The sequence below is a fragment of the Melanotaenia boesemani genome, chromosome 20 (genome assembly GCF_017639745.1).
Source record: "Melanotaenia boesemani isolate fMelBoe1 chromosome 20, fMelBoe1.pri, whole genome shotgun sequence".
Taxonomy (NCBI): domain Eukaryota; kingdom Metazoa; phylum Chordata; class Actinopteri; order Atheriniformes; family Melanotaeniidae; genus Melanotaenia; species Melanotaenia boesemani.
The window spans coordinates 15042733-15060208 of NC_055701.1; the positions used below are offsets into that span (position 1 = coordinate 15042733).

Genomic DNA, 17476 nt, shown 5'->3' on the forward strand with positions numbered 1-17476 from the left:
TTCTGCTTTCTTACTTTTCCTACTCAACAGATGGAGTATTACATTTAATTTTCTTTTTTTTTTTTTATTGTTGTCTGTTGCCTTAAAGTCCTTTTAAGAAGACTACATGTATATTAATGCCAAAAACTGGATCTTAAACCTGGTGTTGCATTGACATACTGAAGGTTTAATATAGAAATAGTCCAAAAAACAAAATTTTATTCAGATTTTGAATGTATGTTACAGACAAAAGTAAGCACTTTTTAATTTACTTTGCAGGTCTGGGTCTTCCTTCTGTGGCGAAGATGGAGGCGTTGAGTGTACAGTCCAAGTCAGGTCAGGGTCCACTGGGGTCCAGAGCAGGGCCTCCTAAATCTCCTGCTGGGTAAGAATACACACACTCTACATAAAGCTTCTCCTTCTTCTTTTTTGTTGTTTTTTCTTTTCCTACAGATGAGAGGTCTGCAAAATTTAAACACACTTTTGTTTTTTCTGCGTCATTAACTGCACCAGAAACACTAAATTCACATGATTAATCTAACACTACACATTCACAGTAACTCTGTGTCTTACCTCACAGTCATGCATCTTGGTGTTTGGAGCTTGTATCTTTTAATGTGTTGTTTGTTTTCTCATACTCAGCAGCTGTCTAGCAGCTCCATTAGCTCCCATTTTAAGATCTGCTTTGAACCAAAACTCTCCTCTTTTTTTATCCTTTTTATTTCCCAAAGGTCTGGTAGTGCTGGCTTAAATCAGCACTACTGAGAGCCTTAGAGAGTGTCTTTATATGACTATTACTCTGCTGAGGGGAATTTTTGATTAGCTTTTCTTTTCTTTTTCCAGCAATGATAAAAGCTTCAACCGAGGGTTTATGAATCGCACAGAATCAACAGAAAGAGCAGGTGAGTAAACTGTCGCATGCATGTTGTTTTACTATCTGTCATTATCCTGTTTCTTTTCGAAAAGCATGGAAAGTTTTGTTGTCGTTTTGATGTAGTTTCCTTTTCCTGTTCTAGCTAAGGAAGTGCCAGGATGCCCCCAGAACTCCATGGGTCAGTCTCTGCCCCCAGCCCCCATGCCAAGGAAGGCCTATCCTGTAAGCTGCTCATTCTTCTTTTTATCACTATGCTCTTTATAATTTGCTTATTCATTCATTGTGCTCCGTTGATTAATTAGCTCCTTATTTGACTAGTAATAGTTTATTCCCTGACTCATGTTGTGTAATTCCTCCCTTGTTGTTTCAGTGTTTCCATTGTGTACTTGTGCAATAAATTTCCTTCCTGTAGTCCAAGTCTGGGCTTTAGCCGTGAGCCTCTTCTCTCCATTGAGAAGCAGTTTGGCTTTGTTTCTGGTTGGGAGAGGAGGATGCTTAGAGTTTTAGGATAATGGCAGATGACAGCCAGTGATGTACTCACATCGTGAATAATGAATGAATCTGTTGCTTTTTATGTTTCATTTTCCAGTACTTGCAGCTGTTATTCATCCATTAGTTATTTGTTTTCATTAAGTCAAAATCCGTTTGGTTTATTGGAATAATTTGATTAGGGATATAAAATAATCTACGGATGCAGATTTTTCTGGAATTACCAGGAATTTTTTGTTTGTTTGTTTACTTTTTTTTTTTTTTTTTACATATGTAAAAATGTAAGTCATACTGACTAACTAAAACCTTTTTGCCATAAGTCACCTTTATTAAAAGCACTCAATGAAAATGATCTTAATGGAAGAACTCCATGAAGGAGTCCAAAGACATCTGGATTTTCCACAAAACATCTGGGGTAATGAACTGTCTGCAGGTGAGATTATAGGTTAACCATTTGGCAGTAATGAACCCTGGGGAAAATACATGTGTGGAAAAGGAAAAGGAAAGGCCCTCTGGCTGTAAGGCATGGTGGAGGGTGCATCGTGGTCTGGGGCAAAAACTGTCACTTTTATTTATGTAGATTTATTCAAGTTTCCAGTGCATTATCTTTAAAACACTGGCCAGTGATTGGCTTATTCAACCCCTCCCCTCCAAAAAATACCAGTAGAGTTAAATCCTCAACACTTCTGAACTTGATCCAACCTTTTTCTTTTTTTGCATGTCTCAGAAGCAAAGGCCAAAGCGAGTAAAAGCCATCTATAACTGTGTAGCCGACAACCCAGATGAGCTGACTTTCTCTGAGGGCGAGGTGATTGTGGTGGATGGCGAGGAGGACCAGGAGTGGTGGGTCGGTATCGTTTAAGCTTTACCCTCACAATGCATGCTGCTTCTTTTGTTTGTCTTCTTCTTTTTTTATACATGCATCTGTTATTAGATTAGAGCACAAAGCGTTCTCAATTCAAGTAAATCCCTCTGGTCCACTCTGGTCTTCATCATAGATAGTCAGGGCATTTACCAACCACAGTGGTTCAAAACAAAAAAGCTATGACCTCATTCTAGCCAGTTTCCCCCAACCACCTCCTCCTCCTTCTCTTTTTCCGCCTGCTGCTGCTTCCTCTGTGGAGCCTCTTGTGTGAACGTCGACCAGCTGCAACTTGTTTTCCTCTGAGCCGCCCCTGCAGATATTACCGTATTTAGTCAGTTTCTGTCCCTTCATGGACCATAAGTCCCCCAAGGTCTCTGCAATGCCTTTTCTCTGACCTTCATTCACCACTCTTATCACTCTCTCTGCCTCTAAAATATCTAAAATACAGCCCTGCAGACTGCTGTTAAGTAAACAAACCTCTAACTGAGAATAAGAGAAGCAACTATAACAGGATTCCTTTGTAGAGGTAGGGTTGTAAATGTGGTTTTGGTTACATCCAGATAACACTTGATATTAATCTGTATTTTTCTTCCTTTAGTGGCTAGCCATGCTTATTTGTAGCTTTGTGTGAGACATTGTTGGAGCAGAAACATGTCCCAGCTTTTCATTTTCAGGTATAGATGACGTTTAAAATGACTTAATTGGAGATAAAATCGTTTGTCGTCTTTATCCTTCAAGGTAATTTGAAAGAGGGAAGTCATTTTGAATCTGTTACTGAGATGCCTGTTGTGATGTAGTCTATTAAATTCTCTGCTCTATTAGCTGTAGGTAATTAGAAGGGATTGTCATCAGTCTCAGTTTGATTCAATTTTGTTTCAGAAAATCCCGATTGTGATTCATTCTGATGTAAATGTCAAAGTAAAATTCCGAACTGTGTCACCTACGCCTTCATGTTTTGGCACCAAAAATAAATGAGCTGACCTTCCAAAGGCATAAAGGCGACAGTTAAATCTTTTCAACATTTCAGGCAGGATTAGTGGATTATTTTTCTTTTGAGCAGTTTTAAGAGCATCCTGCAAAAGTTTGGACATCCTTGAATATTGCAGGTCTGATCATTTTTACCACAGTTTTTGGCCCTGAGTCACTTACAGTGCCTTGTTCAGTCATTTCTAGACCAGAGAAGATGCACACTCCTCCACATCATCCTAACAATCCACAGCCAGCTAAAAATGCAAGAAGTGAAGAAAAAAAAAAAAAGTGTGTGACCACATAGGACGCTTTTAGCTCTCTGAAGTGCTGCTGTGCTGCTCTACTGACACATCCTTGTTACAGAATTCATCGTTCAAGTCTACAAATGAACAACTAAACGAGCCAGATCTATTTTTAAAATGAGTTCAAATTTAACTTTTTGACTGCAATGAGTAAATGCATGTCTGAAGAAGTGCCACATATTTCATGAAAAAGATGGCCTCTCTAGCTGCTGGGTGGATTAGTCATTATTTGGCTTTATGTTACAGCCAGTAAGAAGTTTAACACTTGACCTCCAGGTAATGTTTTTTTTTTTTTTTTTTAAATCCCTTATGTCTGCCAGGTTTTCTGAAAGCATATGTGAGCAAAATATACCTGCTTTAGTATGTATGGAATACCTGGAATTGCTTCCAGATATTCTGAAATCAAACATCACCAAAAAGTAGATAAATAAAAGACAACTGAGGATTAAAAGAATATGGCTTTTACAATAGAATGATGATCCTAAATAATCCTTAAAAAAATAAAAATAAAAAAAACAATCCTCAAGAGGTCCAAACTTAAAGCTTTATCATGGCTGACACTTTCCCAGACAAAAAATCTATTGACAGACCTCAGAGGAGCAGCATGTGTGAGATTAGTGAAGTGAAAATCCTGATAAATTGTCATTTATAGACTTTCAAAGACTGAAATGCTCAAAACCACTAAAGCAATGTATTATCTCTGACTTTAGCCCCTTTAGAAATTTGGTCAAATTAACAACATGTCCATACGCGAAGTGTTCATTCAAACATAAATTGTTGCATTTTAAGAATCACTATTGGATCATCTGAGTTCAAATGGCAATTCATTCCTAAACTCTTTTTAAATGCTCAGTCCTGTGTGTGGGTTATAGCTGTGTATTTGTGTTTTACATAAAGCAGTCACATGATTTAGTGTGTCTTCACCAAAACTTTTTCTTATTCTGGTTATTTTGATGCTGCCCATAATCCCACTCTAACCTCGCCTTTTTCCTTTTTTTTACAGCTGGGCCACATCGAAGGCGACCCAATGAGAAGAGGCGCCTTCCCTGTTACATTTGTACACTTCATAGCTGACTGAAAGGCTACACGGGGTCTCAGGAAGTGTCGCGGGACGAGGCGTCCCCCATTCACCCCATCTCTGTCTGTCAGCCATGGAAACATCTGTCATCATCCAAGTTTTTGCCATCTTCATCTCTGTCTTCCCCTGGCATCTTGTCACTGCTGTGCCGTCATTGTGGCTGCAGCTTTGTGTGGGTGTTGTTTTGGCAACCATTGCAGCAAGTTTGCGTGTCACAGAGGACTCGCGGGACCGTGTGGTTTTGATGCTTGCTGTTACTGTTACTGACACAGACTATAATAACATAAGAAATGATTGTAGTGAGTGATCTTTGGCAATAAATGCACTTTTCTCGTCTTCATCCGTGTTACAACTTATGAAGGTCACACGTGTGCAGTATTCATGTCATCCGTTTTCTGTTCAGCTGCAGTGTACAGGCTTCCTAAATTATGAGATTACAGCGATGTATTTTAATGTACTAACAACTAAATGTGAACTTAAGTCAACATGCTTACATTCCACATCGGTCCTTGAGTAATTCCTACTTGTTAGCTTATAGGTGCAGACCTCCACATCTCTAGTAGCCCTCCTGTGTGGAGGATTTTCTAATGGTGCTAAGTTTACTCTGAAATATGCTGGAAGCTGCACCCAACTTAGCGCTTCCCCTGTCCCCGTTTCAGTGACAGACTGGCACTGAAAGGGGGTTAAAATAGCTTCCAACTCATCACAACTGGGAGAGAACCACTTTCTTTCTGTTTTGGGTGTGTGTAATGAATTTACCATCATTCATCTTCAGCAAATGCTTTTCCATGCACACACTGCCTGTATGAGTTTATTGTGGGAGGATCATATACAACAGCAACTCTCTCATTCTTCCTTCTGATTTGTTTTAACTCTAATTCTGTCATTGAGTGGAGCTACAGCAGCCCAGCCATCTTCTTTGAGGACTTGGAAGTTTGTGTGTCAGGGTAGGTGTTGTCTGGTCAGAATAAGCTGCAAATAAAAGTTGAGAGCATGAAAAGTTATTGTAGCATTGACTGATGTTGCTTCCTCACACTTTGGAAGACACACACACACTGACAGTCTAATTTAGTTCTTCCATTTTTTTTTTTAAAACTAAATTAAGTCTGACAGTTTTCACAACCAGGCAGCGAAAGAAATGTCTTTGCAGCTTAGGCCTCGTATCAGCAAATTTGTGCTCCTGTGATGTAGAAAGATGCTTTTAAGGTATATATTAAATATGTAATTAACAGTTTAGTTGCAGAGCAACTTCCTTTGTGTCCATATTGTTCGTATCTAGGTATTTACCTTAAAATCAGAGCCTTCCATGGATTTGTGAATGACAAAAAGAGAAGCATGTGAATGCTCTCTCTTCATCATGTGTAATATTAACTCACTGGAAACAGAGGATTTAATAGTCTATTTATGTAAATAGTTTTGGGTTTGTTTGTGGATATTTAAATGTAAAGGAGAGCAGCGATAACCGAGGCAGCAATTGTCTTTTAAATGCACTGTGGTGATGAGTAAATGACCTCAGCTGGACCTGTGAGGGAGGGTGCTGTAAACATAAAAGCAGACACTTGTGAACACACAACTGGGAAAATGATCTGAATCATTCTCATTAACCGTCTGTGGATCACTACATTGACTTTTGTGCAAGTAAATGGGAAAATTAAACTGGAATAATAAAATATGAAAAAAGATTACATGGCTTGTTGTTGTTTTATTATGCTATGATTTGGCTGTAAAAGTAGTGGCACCTCCTTTTAAATCATTCCCTCTATCTGTTAAAGATAAAAGTGTGGTGCAAAGTTTTGATCCAGCCCTCATTTCTTTTTCTTTCTGAGACAAACTTCCTTGCAGTCTTTGAAAGGAACTTTTAGCAGTAGGTTCCCTGAAAGTCTATCAAAGATATTTCCTGCTTTTTCCACCAATTTTCACACAAATGTTCACACATTTCTTTAATTGCATGCTAAAGATGTTAGCAAAAAACATACTAAATCCTATCGCAACATGTTCAGTCTGTCCTTCAAAAAGATTTGAAGAAACCTGATATTTAGATGACAAAGAAAAAATGATGGGCTCAAAAAAAAAAAAAAAAAAAAAAACCACAACATAAAGCAAATGAACAGAAAAAGTGATAAGACAAGAATCCACAAGGCCAGAGAGATGTGTTTGGATCTTAAATTGAACCATTGGCTGTTTACTGATGCCTGATCAGAAATCCGTGGATGGGTGGCTGTCAAGAAGCCAGGAAAGGAGACAAGTAGAAAGGCTGTGATATGCCAAAATCACACAGGAACTAGACTGAAAATAAGTGGCAACAGGTCTCCCAGAGCCTGGGCCTCAACATTGATGGAGCAGTGTGGGATCATCTAGACAGAGAACAGAACAAAAGGCAGAAAACATGCATAGAGGATCTTTGAAAAGTCCTTTAAGAAGCCTGGAGAACTATTCCTGAAGACTACTGAGAAAATGACAAATAAGCTCGTCTAAGAGGGACCAGGCTATGTTGAAGAATAAAGTTGCCTTTTAAGGTGGCTAAGTTTACAAAAACACTTTTGGCTTTAAATACAATTATATTTACATAATTATGTACATTGCTGCACCTATTTTCCAGTTTTCTTCTGGCAATATATAAAGAAACATGGGGTGATTCAAGGCTTGTTCACTGTTTAAGCAACTAACCTGCATTTTAAATACATTTGACTAATATGATTAATGTATCAAGAGCTCCCTCTGATGGAGAATATTTCAACATGTGCATTTGTATAGTGCACTACAGAAAAAATGTGCCTCATTAGTATTCATTTTTAGCACCACAAAGACAAAAACTATTGAAATTCCTGCTTAAAATGTAAGACACTTTTTATTATTATATTTATTTATTTATTATTTTATATATTTATTTCATTTTATATATTTTATTTATTTTTATAAAGACAAGATTTATCAGAAAAATAGTATCAAAATCACTCCAGTATTGTACCAAATTAAATTATTTTATTTCCTTATGTGTTCAACCAGAAGGGAAAAGACAGGGAGAAAATCTTGGGTTATTATTGTACAAGGTGAAGTCAAATAAGAAGCACAACTGTAAACAAATTATTTCCCAAAACTCTTTTAAATAAAAAAAGAACAGCTTATTATAATTTTCAGGATGTTTGATAATCTGTGCATTTCACCATTTCAAAAGAAAAAGAAAAAAAAGCCTTTTGGTACCAGTAAAGGCTTTAATGTTTATATTAAAATTAAACTTAGGAATAAAAAGAAAATAGAGAAGAAAATTCAGGATTTGAGGAACAGTTAAAGCCAGTTTATAACATTCCTTCACTTATTGTACCAATACTGTTAGAACACAAAACACACAGTGGTTTCTTCATGATAAGAAGCATCATTCAAATCTGTACCATGCAGTTTCTCTCATTCATGTCTCATATCAATTGCTTCATACAGTAAATGCTGACATGGATGTACCATTTAGTACTACAATTTATATCAAATAAGATTAATTGAACTTACCCTGCTAACACATATAAATTCTGATCCATCATTTATAAATGCAACCATTTGCTTCCTTACTACACTTTGTTTTTACTATTTATCATAAAAGGACAGCTGAGTGCAGGAAATTATTCAGGCAAATTTACAGTAGCTCTGTCAACAGGAGAATGATGAGAGAACTGGACATCACTATGAAGGATGAAGGTTGCTTCCACATCATCACAAGTGACGTTTACAAAAACAAAACTGTAAAAAAGAAGGAAATGGTTGCATCTGAAAGGCAGCAAGGATGATTGCTGGCTTTGCAGTTATTTCACCTTCTTCCTAAAAAAGACCTGAGCTGAAATCTGTTATTCCAACTTCAGGACTTGTCTGATGTCAGAGCGCAGTCAAAAGAAGCTGACAGCACCTTGCAGATGGACTGAGCCTGCTCCTGTTCACAAGAATCACAAACAGCAGGGCGGGAGCAGCATTCAGTGATGATGTATCCCAGACAGATGGTGCATATACAGTATATTTATCTTAAATTTTTAAGATTTTACTTTGACACTCACTGAGCTGCTGCACTGGTACACCCAGATGCTACACTCCTCTTGTTTTGTGTCTGTGGTTTTCAGAGCCAGGAGGTTCTTCCCTGCACCCAGGCCATCATCATAACACAGCATCCGCACTATCAAGTAGAGAGGGTGTCGATGTAGCACGTCCTGTCCAGAGGAAACAATAAATCAGAGATTAATTAGCACTGGAATCATTTTATCAAGCAACATTTTTCATCAGATCTCCTCCTGCATGTGTTCGGGTATGGGGAAACAGCGAGGATTTCTGAAACATTTGAGCATATACCATGTTTTTATATGTAAAACATTGAACTAATGCTGAGTTCATAAATCATTCGCACTTAACTTCAGCAAAGGAATTTCTACTCACACACTGGTCCAGTGAGGCCACTTTGACTCCATACTTGGACACTCCTAGTACCATCTCCTCGTCGCCAGGAACAAATGGCAGCTTTCCATCTTGCTGTGAAAACAAACTGAATATTTTGAGCATCTTCTACACTATTGATTGCTGGAAGCTTCAGGAAGCTGTAGAAGTATTCACTACTACTTAAAATGTACTTTACCTGAGCTGCATCAATATAGTTGATGAGGTCCAGAGGCTCCTGAAGGGTCTTGCTCATTTCAAACTCTAAGTTCTCAAGGGAGCCCACATACCTAACCCGGAATTCAGCACATGTGTCAGATGTGCTGTTTCCTAGAGAGAAGAATACAAACAATCTTTTATGGAAGAGAAGGGCCGGCTACATAATGGTTTGGCAGAGGTAAACAGGAGTCACACCGACCTGAGCTCTTGGTGGAGTCTGTGTCAAGGCTGGCAACAGTACTCGATCTGGAGAGTCCTCCCAAACTAGAGTCAACAGACTACACAGAGACAAAAGCTGAATTAAACAACAGTGAGAGGTGGGGTTGTAACATTAGTGTGAGTGTGCATGTTTTTGCACCTTGCTCTTGGTGCTGATCTCGCTGCTCTGTGAGCTGCTGCTACTGTGGCGCTTCTTGACTTTCCGAAACATCCTTCACCATGACGACTGCATTCAGATCCCCAGCCCTGCCAACCTGGATCATCACACCACAAAGTCTTACATGCACAGTAAGATTGTCTCCTCGAGTGTCAACCAGGATTACAAATGAGTGATTGTCAAACTATAATTTAAATAACAAATTTTCACTTGTTTCTTCCACATTAAATATTCAAAAGTGTTTCCTAATTAAGTTTTAATTACTTGGATTGTTAACTTTGAAAAAAAAAACCTTTTTGACAATAAAGACCTAAAAATAAAGTGCATACCAACAACACAAATAACATTTCAGTCACAAACAGCCATCAGCACACACACACACACATTTAACTACAATAATATATGCTGCAAGAAATGTTAACATATAGTTTAAATGTAAACTCAATTAAGTCGATTTAAGTTATTTACTCTGAAACTATGCAATGTTTTACTTTAGGTTGTTGTTTTCTTTTCCTAAGATTGACTGACTGACTGATTTGTCTTTGTAGATGTAGATTTACTTCAGGATGAAGGTTTTACTTAGAGTTATAATCATTATCACACTTCTGTGTTCAATAACTGAAGGCAGCATTAAAAAAGATAAAGAGTATATATATATATATATATATATATATATATACTCTTTATTTAATTATCTTTATATTCTTATATATATATATATATATATATATATATATATATATATATATATATATATATATATATATATATATACACACACACACACACATACGCACACACACTTATAATGCTGGTCGCTCTCCTCTGCTGGGACAATCATATCTACTTTACGTTTTGTAGCCATGTCTTACAAATTTATACACACACACACACACATACGCACACACACTTATAATGCATTTTACACCTCAATCCCACAGTGAATACACGATATAACACTAACAGTATAATAATCACATCCTTTATTACTAAGCCATTATCAATTACCATTACAACTGTCAACAGGAAACCGAGGCAATCTAATATACATTCACATCATATCTAGCTCCATCGTGACCGCATTAATTATCACTGCATATGTTTGTTAAGGAAGGGACAGTAACTATTTAAAAAAATACAAACTACATTAACCCCCATCAAATGAAGTATGCATAAGTATCAACAGGTTATTTATTTATTTAATGAAACTGTGAGCTCAGCAACTTGCTCAGCAGTAAATACCCCGTTAAATTAAAGAAACATACTAAAATTTGGATACAACTCATTGCAGTCTACTAAATAACCATCCCCCCTCCCAATCATTTACGAAGTTGAAAACCTTTTACGGAGACCAAGAAACACTTGCGCAATGAAGTAATTATCTTAAATCGTTTAAATGGTACATACCTGTTCGTACCGAGGTCGTTTCAATGTTCCGTTTGGAGTTAATTTTCTTCAAATACGCTTTGTATGTACCTTCAGTTTGTCTCTATAGTTTCCCTTTGAGTTCAGTAGCCTCCACCCAACCTCACTTAAAGGGGACGCAACCCAGTACTTAGTAAATTTAACCCAAAAAACTTACTTATTGATTAAAGAAGCTTGTGAATACACCTTTTCAAATTATTTCAATACACATTTAGATTTAGCACAAAATCATTTAAAATAAAGTTTATGTGTTAATGACTACCGTGGCCTGTTTACTGCGGAACCTCCCTTCAACATGTCTGATTCTAGCCGACGGTATTTTCCAGGTGCTGCCGGAAGTTTATCATTCCAAAGACCCTCCCCTCTCCTTCATTCAGAAAATATGTCCAGTATAATATGAGCATGATTATTTTTCTATTTCCAAATAATCAACCTGTAAAATTTGTAAGACATGGCTACAAAACGTAAAGTAGATATGATTGTCCCAGCAGAGGAGAGCGACCAGCTCCTAATTCGCCCGCTGTGAGTTTATAATCTTTATTTTATTACTTAAATATTTGGGGTTATATATGCATTGATAAATTATCTGGTGTTGTGGCAGAAAATTTGTTCTATACTGCTAATATCCGATCTAACACAAACTAGAAATTTATATGTGTTATATATGATGTCTAGAAAAATGATAAAATCGTTTCGATTTGATCAATTACTTATTGCGTTTTCCACATTATTATAGGTCAGCGTCAGAATTACATGTAACATTAAAAGTTATCTATCTATCTATCTATCTATCTATCTATCTATCTATCTATCTATCTATCTATCTATCTATCTATCTATCTACCTAAAAACGATCACATTGTTATTTGTTAACGTATTTTTATTCATTTATTTTCAGTTTAAGAGCTTGATGTGACGTACATCAGCGTGACTGTTGAACATGCTTCATAGCACACAACTCTGTATCTTTATATCAGCATAATAATAAATACAACACCTGCTCATTTGCCATTTTCTCCATGCTTCAGTGGGGCTGGACAGGAGGTTGGCAGGTCATGTATTATCCTGGAGTTTAAAGGAAGGAAAATAATGGTACGTATGAGCTGTAACTACACATGGAGCTTAGATAGATAGATAGATAGATAGATAGATAGATAGATAGATAGATAGATAGATAGATAGATAGATAGATAGATAGATAGATAGATAGATAGAAACTAACATGAATTCAGTAATGTTCTTGTTCATTATATCAATTTTGATCTGTAGTTATTAACCTAAAATGCAATAAAGCAATATTAAAATAATACAAATAAATCTCAAAGCTTTCAAAAGGTAAAAACATAAAGCTGAGTTTTTTGCTCTTCACATAGGCTGTCATTAGTTTGTTCAACAGCCTCTGTGTAATAGCTACATTGAAGAATGAACCATTAAAATTCAGTATTAGTTGTCAAAATGACTCTGTAGCACCTCCTGGAGTGCAACTAGTAACGTAATACCTGGATTTGACAGCTGGACTGTGGCATTCATCCTGGCTTAGAGGGAATGGATGCGCTCCCCTATATTGACTTAATCGACCCAGCTGAAATAGACCTGCTGCTCATCAGCCAGTGAGTTGTCTCCCACTGCTTCTATTGGTGGCATTATTTTAAATGAAGAGATTATCAAGATTTTCTTGCACCAGTGTCGCTCTGGATTTAGATCTATTGTAGATTATCATAATTTAATATTTGCTATTTGTTGACACACATGCCCTGTCATTAGCTTCCACTTGGATCACTGTGGAGCTCTGCCCTGGTTTCTCCAAAAGACCAGCTTCAAAGGGAGGACCTTCATGACCCACGCCAGTAAGGCTATCTACCGATGGCTACTGTCAGATTACGTCAAAGTAAGGTAGGAGAAGAGGTGCTAACCAAACAAGAAATAAATAAACCATCTCCCTTCCTTTAATTTCAATAAAATCTACTACATTTTTTTATCTTTTTAATTGCAGCAACATCTCTGCAGATGACATGCTGTACACTGAAACCGATCTGGAGGAGAGCATGGACAAGATTGAGACCATCAACTTCCATGAGGTCAAGGAGGTGGCTGGAATCAAGTTTTGGTGCTACCATGCTGGTCATGTGCTGGGAGCAGCCATGTTTATGATTGAAATAGCTGGAGTCAAAGTAAAAACCTTCTCACTTTCTAATTACTTTTTACTACAAAGAGCAATATAGTCTTCTGGAAGTAAAGCTTTTTGCACGTTGTGTCTCTTTTTACCTCCAAAGCTGCTTTATACCGGCGACTTCTCCAGACAAGAAGACAGACATCTTATGGCAGCTGAGATCCCAAGTGTCAAACCTGACATCTTAATCATAGTATGAAAAAAGTGAAAATATCTGTTGAAATATAATAATCCACACAGAACACCCTTTTATAGTGTCTTCAGATTATTACATTCTAAATACTTTGAGTTTTCTTTCTGCAGGAATCAACCTACGGCACTCATATCCATGAAAAGAGGGAGGAGCGTGAGGCTCGATTCTGTAACACAGTTCATGACATTGTTAACAGAGAGGGGCGCTGTTTAATCCCTGTGTTTGCATTGGGACGGGCCCAGGAATTGTTGCTCATCTTGGGTTAGAAATCACCTGTGACCTCCTCTTTTGGACTATACCTCTTAAAGGAATATTTCACCAAAATCCTACAACATTGCTGTTGCTGATACATTTATTTTTGACAGATATTAGCCATTTTAATAGTTATAGTTTAGTCTTTTTTCCATCTTTACTCCATGATATATGTATTAAAGGAGACTTTGGTTCATGATCTGTTGTAGATGAGTACTGGCAAAACCATCCAGAGCTCCATGACATCCCCATCTATTATGCTTCATCCCTGGCCAAGAAGTGTATGGCTGTGTACCAGACTTATGTCAACGCAATGAACGACAAGATCCGCAAGGCCATCAACATCAATAACCCTTTTGTTTTCAAGCACATCAGCAATTTAAAAGTAAAGTGTGCTTCAGACATTCACATTCTGTATCCTAAAAATTAAATAATGCTCATCATCTAATATCTGCAAAGCCATAACTGTGCTGTGTTTTTCCAGAGCATGGATCACTTTGATGATATCGGGCCTAGTGTGGTCATGGCATCTCCAGGAATGATGCAGAGCGGTCTTTCCAGAGAGCTCTTTGAGAGCTGGTGCACTGATAAGAGGAATGGAGTTATCATAGCTGGATACTGTGTGGAGGGCACGCTAGCTAAGGTCAGAGCACAGCAGGAACAAAGGTAGCATTTCCTCAAGAAAGCTAGCTTATAATAAAGAGATAACTCTATGATATTTTTTTATGCATTTTGTCAGATAAATGATTGACAGTGATCATTTGAGCAGATTAATTAATAATGATCATACTTGTTGCAGCTGCAGCTCTGATTGATTATTGTGTGCACTCTGCAGCACATTATGTCTGAGCCAGAAGAGATCACCACCATGTCCGGACAGAAGCTGCAGCTGAAGATGTCGGTGGACTACATCTCCTTCTCTGCCCACACTGACTACCAGCAGACCAGCGAGTTCATCAGGGCTCTCAAACCACCACATGTGGTAGGAAGCGGAGGCGAAAGGACACTTTTTTTGTGTTAAAGTCACATGTTTTTCCCAGTTGTGCTAATGAAAATGCTTTCCTTAATAAAACAGATGTGCATGTTTACTCGTAGATCCTGGTTCATGGGGAGCAGAATGAGATGGCGCGCCTGAAGGCTGCGTTGATCAGAGAGTATGAGGATAATGACCAGGTTCACATTGAAGTCCATAACCCTCGCAACACAGAGGCTGTCACACTGAACTTCAGAGGAGAGAAGCTGGCCAAGGTTTACACAATGCTGCCTTCATTTTTTTACAGGCTTTTGTGTTTGATTTCTTCAGATTCATGATATTTTGATCATTTTACCAACAATCCCTGCTAGCAGAAAAGTTTGGAAGTTCTCTATATTACAACAAAACCTGCACAGTCTGCAGCACATTATGTTTTTGTTATTAATTCATTTTAGCCTTTATACGGAATAATTGACACATACATCACCTTTCTTTCAATTACATTTTTAATGGTTTGGGAAATAAGAAAACTAATTATTACAGTTTTGCAAGAAGAACTGGGATCCATTCTTACTGGCTATAAGATTTGATAGGTCAACATTATGTGGTTGTTCTATTGGGAGTCTCCTCTGCATGATGCTCTATATAAATGAACACTGGCAGACAGATATAAACTGCAGGGAGGCCACTTATGCACACACACACACTCTGTCATGCATAACATGACATTGTGCATGTGGTGTTTTCCTGCAGAAATAACAACAGACTTCCTGAGAAAATGCATCATATGCTTCTCCAAAATTCACACCTTCATCCTCATCCATGCTATAAATGCTGATGGTTCCTTTTGCACCTTCTGTGTTTTAGAAAACTTTGAAGTCTTTTTCAAAAAGTTTATGTATATGTACATTGTACATATGTTTAGCAAATAATACTAAAACTGGAGTGTAGCTATTTAGTATTTCTCTTCCTCTCAGGTGATGGGTTCCTTGGCTGATAAGAAATGTGTTCAGGGTCAGAGGGTGTCGGGCATACTTGTGAAGAAGAACTTCAACTACCACATCCTAAATCCATCTGATCTGTCGAGTAAGTAAATGTTGTTTCATGTAATTTCTTTTTGTTTGTTCTTTTTTAGTGTTGTTGATGCTCAAATTCTGTTGTTCTGTAAGTCCAGGGAACCCAAACTGAAATGAAGATGTTTCTATTAGATGGGCTGCTTTGTTGTCATGTACTAGTCCACACTACTGGGAGTCGTAATGACCTTATGTGACTGTTCTGTCTGCAGCATACACAGAGCTGGCCATGAGCACAGTGAAACAAACCCAGGCCATCCCCTTCACTGGGCCATACTCATTGCTCGTCTGCCATCTGAGGAACCTCACTGGTAACACTTCCATGTTTGACTTCTCATTATTTATTTTTGTTTAGCTGTTTCTTCTTTCTTTAAATCTAAGCTTACCTTCTGTAAATGCAGGGGATGTTGAAGAGCTGGAAGGAACAGAGAAGAACACTTTGAAGATTTTTAAAAATGTCACTCTAATCCACGAGCCCGGCATGGTGCTTCTGGAGGTGAGAGACTGAATCAAACATCTGATAGTTATGTTGCAGATTTTTATAGACATTTCTATTAAATGCTCAGAGATAGTTTAAGACTTTAATGGCTGGAGTTCAGTCATCTACCTTTTCTTTTTATCTCTATCTCCTGTTGCAGTGGATCGCAAACCCTCTCAATGACATGTATGCTGATGCTGTCACCACTGTGGTTCTGGAAATCCAGTCAAACCCAAAAGCTCAAAAAGGTCAGTTCAGCCAAAACAACTATGTATGTTGTTTGCATCTGTACTTGTGTGGCAGGTTAATGCCACAAACCATTATCTGCTCTATTAACAGTCATGGAGACCCAGAGTGCCAGTATGGACTTGGATGTGTTCCAAACCCGGTTAGAAGTCATGCTGCAGTGAGTTAAACAATAAATCTAGAGTACATACGCAAGTATGGTTTAAAAAATATTTACAACAGTAGCCTTCTATGCTTTAAACATTTGCTTGATTAATTTTGAATTGTATTTTTGTCCTCTTTGTTCTCAGGGACATGTTTGGAGTAGAGTGTGTAGACTTCAGCGATGGTAAAAACATCTCTGTGACAGTGGATGGGAAGACAGTTTACATATGCTTGGAAACGCGGGTAAGAGGCTCTCAACTAGTTAACATGAGATAAAGTGTAGTGCATTGAGTGCTGGATTTTGTTACTGTTTGTTTTTTTTCCCCTTCTAAAGTCGGTGTGCTGTGAGGATGAAAACGCAGAGGACGACTCCCTGAGAGAGATGGTGGAACTGGCAGTGCAGCGACTCTATGATGCCCTAAACCCGGTGATCTGAGGTGTTCAGACATGTCTCCAGCCAAACTTACGACTGAAAAGTACACTTGATATTTTGTTCAGTACAGAACAATAACTCTGGTCTGGCTTCTTGATAGTTGGGCAACTAAAACAACTGCAACTGGGGAAAATAAACTAAGTTCAGAGTTTTTTTTTTAAATATTTATTTGTGTGTGTTGTTACACTTAGGTCGAATATGTTTAATAAGCTAATCGTATTTGTGTGTTGATTCATTGTAGATTTTAACAGACTTTGCTACTTATATGCACTGATTTCATGCACTTGTGTTAACTTTTAACTGTGATGTAAACTGTGAATTTCTGAGTGCACTAAATGCATGTGTTTACTGTTTGTTTGATCTACTTCAAAAGAAATCTCCAGAGTCATGTTTCACTTTGTTGACTCATTGTTTTTGGTCAGTTTTACTTTATTTCACCGTCGAAAGAGGTTAACATGCAGCTAGAAGGGCAAAGACTTTACATATCCACCTTTGCTTCAGCCTTAGTAAAGAATTAAAGCCCCCACCCCC

At 37.7% G+C, this 17476-nt stretch overlaps 3 protein-coding genes across 7 annotated transcripts in view; 2 read left to right on the plus strand and 1 right to left on the minus strand.

Annotated features, from left to right (window-relative positions):
- Positions 1-4892, plus strand: part of asap2a (ArfGAP with SH3 domain, ankyrin repeat and PH domain 2a) — a 53098-nt gene extending 48206 nt beyond the window's left edge. For 2 of the 3 annotated variants that reach the window (XM_041972012.1, XM_041972014.1), the window contains 5 exons: positions 259-364; positions 823-881; positions 996-1075; positions 2070-2189; positions 4482-4892. In XM_041972012.1, the coding sequence (XP_041827946.1) occupies positions 259-364; positions 823-881; positions 996-1075; positions 2070-2189; positions 4482-4556 (440 nt within the window). In that variant the 3' untranslated portion in view covers positions 4557-4892. The remainder of the gene's footprint in view (positions 1-258; positions 365-822; positions 882-995; positions 1076-2069; positions 2190-4481) is intronic. The other variant, XM_041972013.1, reaches the window with a different exon arrangement.
- Positions 4893-7494: 2602 nt separating this feature from the next.
- itgb1bp1 (integrin beta 1 binding protein 1) lies at positions 7495-13334 on the minus strand. 2 transcript variants are annotated; one of them, XM_041972003.1, is made up of 7 exons: positions 13249-13334; positions 9541-9655; positions 9382-9460; positions 9163-9293; positions 8967-9059; positions 8594-8743; positions 7495-8472 (listed from the first exon to the last, which is right to left on the minus strand). In XM_041972003.1, exons 2-7 carry the CDS (start codon positions 9610-9612, stop codon positions 8401-8403), a joined length of 597 nt encoding a protein of 198 aa, XP_041827937.1. In that variant the 5' UTR covers positions 9613-9655; positions 13249-13334; the 3' UTR covers positions 7495-8400. The 2 variants fall into 2 exon arrangements, with proteins under 2 accessions (XP_041827937.1, XP_041827936.1); XM_041972002.1 differs by lacking the exon at positions 13249-13334 and adding an exon at positions 10966-11229.
- Positions 11320-17464, plus strand: LOC121631233 (cleavage and polyadenylation specificity factor subunit 3). 2 transcript variants are annotated; one of them, XM_041972000.1, is made up of 18 exons: positions 11320-11505; positions 12012-12075; positions 12496-12593; positions 12748-12876; positions 12977-13154; positions 13257-13346; positions 13457-13607; positions 13808-13983; positions 14083-14241; positions 14434-14580; positions 14694-14846; positions 15549-15657; positions 15857-15955; positions 16046-16140; positions 16283-16370; positions 16462-16528; positions 16659-16755; positions 16847-17464. In XM_041972000.1, exons 1-18 carry the CDS (start codon positions 11435-11437, stop codon positions 16946-16948), a joined length of 2073 nt encoding a protein of 690 aa, XP_041827934.1. In that variant the 5' UTR covers positions 11320-11434; the 3' UTR covers positions 16949-17464. The 2 variants fall into 2 exon arrangements, with proteins under 2 accessions (XP_041827934.1, XP_041827935.1); XM_041972001.1 differs by lacking the exons at positions 11320-11505; positions 12012-12075; positions 12496-12593 and having other exon boundaries at positions 12781-12871.
- The last annotated feature ends 12 nt before the right edge of the window (positions 17465-17476 follow it).